At 36.7% G+C, this 5,000-nt stretch overlaps 1 protein-coding gene across 2 annotated transcripts in view; it reads right to left on the bottom strand.

The window, feature by feature from the left end:
• LOC136835317 (transmembrane protease serine 9-like) overlaps positions 1–5,000 on the bottom strand; it is a 22,359-nt gene that overhangs the window by 12,846 nt on the left and 4,513 nt on the right. Inside the window, exons 1-5 of one of the 2 annotated variants that reach the window (XM_067098656.1) lie at positions 4,478–4,807; positions 3,996–4,099; positions 3,505–3,620; positions 3,212–3,327; positions 2,061–2,114 (exon numbers count right to left, since the gene is read on the bottom strand). In XM_067098656.1, coding sequence (XP_066954757.1) covers positions 2,061–2,114; positions 3,212–3,327; positions 3,505–3,620; positions 3,996–4,046 — 337 coding nt within the window. In that variant the 5' untranslated portion in view covers positions 4,047–4,099; positions 4,478–4,807. Of the gene's footprint in view, positions 1–2,060; positions 2,115–3,211; positions 3,328–3,504; positions 3,621–3,995; positions 4,100–4,477; positions 4,808–5,000 lie in introns of those variants that run through there. The other variant, XM_067098655.1, reaches the window with a different exon arrangement.

The raw sequence follows: 5,000 nt of genomic DNA on the forward strand, positions 1-5,000 counted from the left end.
TTCAACAAGAGAGAGTCCGTAGAAAGTTCATGGGCACTGATGCAAGCCATCAAGATATCATTCATAAAGAACGTGCTTGCGCTTACGCATCAGAGGGTCTAGCAAACCTGCACCAAGCGCTATTCTGCTCAGCTCCGGCTCTCATTTTGGCTGATTGCATCCTCAGAGGTGGTCGGTGTGGTCACAACACTCGTGCGCCATACACTCTTGCACACTCACACACACACACACACACACAGTATGTAGTGCGCGCGTGCTTGTGCGTGTAGGTGGCTGGGGGGGGGGGCGCATGTATGTTAAACCCGAGGGATGGAGGCAGCTGCAGCGTGATGAAGTCTTTATCTCCTTTAGGAGTTTTGGCTTTGGATTTTACTGTGACTTAACCATTATATTCTCAGTCTTGATTCCGTACTTTAGTTTCATCCACTCTCTTGGGATAAACCTTAGTTCTGCCATCTTTACACATGAGCATGTGAGCCTTTATGAGTGTGTGTGTTTGTGTGTGTGTGTGTATGTGCGTGCGCACGTGTACATTCACTTTACTAGCCGACAGAGCCTCCATCATTTCTGAAATTAGCAATTATACTTCCCCTTTGAAAACATACCGTAATTATTATAATGCGAGATGAAAGTCTGATAAAAACTTTGAGGGAGAAATTTCAGGTTTTCCTTTTGTTTTTTTTTAAAAAACGACAATTTTTCTGGAGCTTTCGCAAAAGTAATACAGCGACATGGTATTTTTTTTTTTTTTTTTAGAAATTTCTGGAGAAAAGTAATCAGAGTTGCAGGTTTGTTTTGTCGTCTTTCAAGGTGCATGTTTCGAAAAATGTGTATCAAGTATATATATATATATATATATATATATATATATATATATATATATATATATATATATATATACCTTAGTTTAACCAGACCACTGAGCTAATTAACAGCTCTCCTAGAAGCTGGCCCGAAGAGATTAGACTTATATTACGTGGCTAAGAACCAATTGGTTACCTAGCAACGGGACCTACAACTTATTGTGGATTCGAACCACATTACAGCGAGAAATAATTTCTATCACCAGAAATAAATTCCTCTAATCCTTCATTGGCCGGTCGGAGACTCGAACTCGGGTCTAGCAGAGTGCTAGCCGAGAACTCTACCGACTTGTCCAACCAGGACCTAGTATATAGTACAGATAGTAAATGAATCTTGAACAATTAAAAGATAGAAGAGTGAAAAAAGGTTATTTATCGCGCATGGAATTTCATTTTTAACAAAGTAGATACAAAACTGAATGGCTGAAGGCACTTATAGTACAAGAATTTTGACTCTAGAAATATGCGCATTCAGTGTTACAAAGAAGACTACTGTAGTGATTTGCTATAAAACCATGACCGAAATAATTCCAACCCTCCTTTAATGGTGTAAAAGGAGTTAGTGAATTATGTCTTATTGAAAAGCATGTTACCTTTATGCCAGCGCGTCATCAAGAGATAACAGCTATTGAATACTGGGCACCTATTGTCCGGCAATTTTTAAGAAATGAGCACATTTTCGTTAAAGATGCTTCAACAGTATGGTGCTTGTTTACCACGAGACTTTGACATGTTGATAAATTTAGCGGGTATTTTCATAGACACAAGACTGACACCAAATTGGTTACACAAAAAGAAAAAAAGCTGGTAGCCGTGATATTAGACACTTCATTATGGAGTTACTAAGGTGGAATATTCTAATCACAGTACATTTGAGACTAAACATAAATATTCGTTTAATTTCAGTAGTCAGCAAACTCTTTATCATTATGCAATGACATTTTGTGCTTTGTTAAGGATATTCCCTAACATCAAGACATTCATACATCAGGGACATCCGTATTTTCAAATGTAAATGTTGGAGTACTAAGGGATATAATCCTATTTGATAAGAAAGTGGAGAAAATGTACATCTTTTTAGCGACTGTAGAAGCTTCAAGCGAAGCGCCTAACGCGAGCAAGGTGCTGACATTAGTCATTATTTTCTTGGTAGTGATGAAACTGAGAGTAACTCAATAAATGAAAAATTCGACTTACGACACAATTTCTCCGCGTTCTGAGGAGAAGCAGAATCATTAGATGGCGGTGCAACTGGAAAAGAAAACAAATATCATATATATACTGTAAATATACGGTATATATATATATATATATATATATATACATACATACATACATACATACATACATACATACATACATACATACATACATACATACATACATACATATTAATGAATGAACAATGGGTGTGATTGTTGATACTCAGATGTCGAACATTATATCATAAAGAAAGAAAAGACCTTATGTTCAACGTGCTTCCTGTGATTCATGATAACTTTTCAAATGTAATAGTAACCAGATTTGAAGTTTTTATATGAAACTGCTGCCCTTTATGCTGTCTTCATATGATGTATTATGTAACCTTTTGTATGTGTGGACTCCTGTACCTACAAGCCACAGTAAATTTTTGCAAAAGATCTTTTGGTTTTGCGACGCTCGCAGTTTTTCTATTCTCGTAAAGCTGTGTGGGATTTTGTGATTTACGCCTTATGATGTTTAGGAACTGGGGTGTTGTAACAGTTTCAACTTCTAGGTAAGAAAAACCTGAATGTTCCCCTCTGTTCCGTATCCCGCATCGATGACCTGACCAAACCATCTCCAACACTGTGATCCAACATTTCACTTTTGCCGTATTATATTCATCAAAGTCTTCGATCTTTTCATCTACCGCCCTTTCAGTTTTTCTTACTCTGGTGTGCTTTCAAGATGATTCAGTTTTATAGTTCTGCTTCTCACGCAGAAGCCCAGTCTCACTGACCCATTTTTACATTTCATGTTTTGTGGCCTTTGGTCGTACATTCCTGCTTAGCTCCCATTGCCTTTTTGCTTTATTGATGTCTGATTCATGTAAATATCATAAGGTCCTCAATGTCCGGAGGGAGACGACATAAATTTTAAATGCGGTACCAGAGACCATTTTACTGTGAAGGGGACTAGAGTTAAGTCCAAATACTTAATGATCTATTCCTTTCCTTGTATCGGTGGACGTTTCTTAATTCATATAAAATCCCAAGCTGGAATTAAAAGCCACTTAATGAAGTGCACGTGTGTGTATATGTATAATTATATTTGAATAAATATCTGTGTACGAATATGAAAGTCAAATGTGGTGTAATATGACAAACCTCCAGTGACTTTGCAGTGGAAGCCATTTGCAGTTCGTCGTGTCTTCGAATGGAAGGATATTTCTAAGGAATTCCCTTTGGAATCGATTGACAAACCAAGGTATCTCCCGCAGAGCCTGAAATTAATAAGAGCTGTTAAAAGATGGTGCAGTGAAAAACATTTGCTTTATGAAGGATAAAAATGCTAAGAATGATATGGGGTAAATTATGATTAATGTTCTCTCTCTCTCTCTCTCTCTCTCTCTCTCTCTCTCTCTCTCTCTCTCTCTCTCTCTCTCTCTCTCAGTACTTACTGTTTGTCCAGATCTTTGCCATCCCTCACCCGTATCCATCCCTCTCTGCAGTGTGGCTTTCTCCTAATGTGTATAGAATCACAGTGAAGTCGTAAAATAACATCTGGGCTTGACTTCTGTCAAGAAAAAAAAACTAGATCAAATTATAAACAAATGAAGACATTATTTGACACAACTGGTCACAAAAGGTAGCACATCATTTCCAGCTGACGGTTGCATTATGGCTAGTTTTATGAGGCAGGCATCTTTTCATAATGGTGTCCTTGAAAAAATGTGTTACACTTTATGCCCGTTAAAAGAAGATGCGCCTTATAGATGTAATCTATCTGTACATGAAAAATCACAAGAATTTTAGCGACAAATTTCTATCTATGAATGGTGAACAAACACTGAGAGAAAATTCATGAATCCAAAATATTCACTGTTGTACAAAATATCGGTGAGAGAGTTCTTAAAAATGATTAGCAGTGGCCTTTTCTGCAATTTCTTACCTTAAATTTCCAGACGCAGTCATAATTCGATGGGTAACGATTCGGTGACATCAGAGAAAAGACATCACCTGCTGATATTGGTCGCTCACCACATCCCGCAACATCTGTGTGTATTAGCGAGGCAGCTCGTAGTTTATCTCTTTTTACACCAAATCAATCTGATTGTAGTTTCATATCAAGTAAAAAGGTGTTCCAAATGTTCAACAGGAGACAGGTACCTTATATCCAGAATATTAGAATGTGTACAAACATACCTACAGAACATACGCAGACGTAATACACACATACACATACATACACACACACACACACATATATATATATATATATATATATATATATATATATATATATATATATATATATATATATATATATATATATATATATATATATATATATATAACAAGGTGAAATTTTATAGGCTACATATTTTCTGCGTGAAAAAACAGTCCAAATGTAATAAATTTAATTTTTCATACCTGCCGTTGTCCAGCCCAGATCCTTTCTTATATTCTCACCACTTTTAACAGTGTGGGTACGCAATAGTCCATACAGTTCTTGGTCGTTTCACAGTATTTTGTACAGTATTTAAATACAGTATAATATTGAATACTAGAATAATCAATAAATAGATTTCTTGTTTCTAATATCAAAGAATCCCGTATTAGTCGTGCACTCGGTAACAACGAAAACAATATTTTCCTTTGGACACGCGGATGACTTTTAGCAGCTGTTACTGGTCTCTAAAAATGATCAGACCTATGAACAACCGAAGCCTAGAGGTCACCGCAGTAAGCAGCGACTATCCCACGAAGGCTCCAAGCGAGAATTTAGTCATTCTTTCTCGCCTAACTTTCGAACTGATCGCACTTATAACCACTTCTCTAAGTGGCGAAACCACCTCAGTTTTAATTACAGTTGTTACTCTCTCAAGCCTTTCACGCCATATAACAATCAATTCATTTGAAAACATTCCATTTTCCCTATCCTTTTCGTACAGAA

This window comes from Macrobrachium rosenbergii, chromosome 55 (assembly GCF_040412425.1).
Source record: "Macrobrachium rosenbergii isolate ZJJX-2024 chromosome 55, ASM4041242v1, whole genome shotgun sequence".
NCBI classification, from domain to species: domain Eukaryota; kingdom Metazoa; phylum Arthropoda; class Malacostraca; order Decapoda; family Palaemonidae; genus Macrobrachium; species Macrobrachium rosenbergii.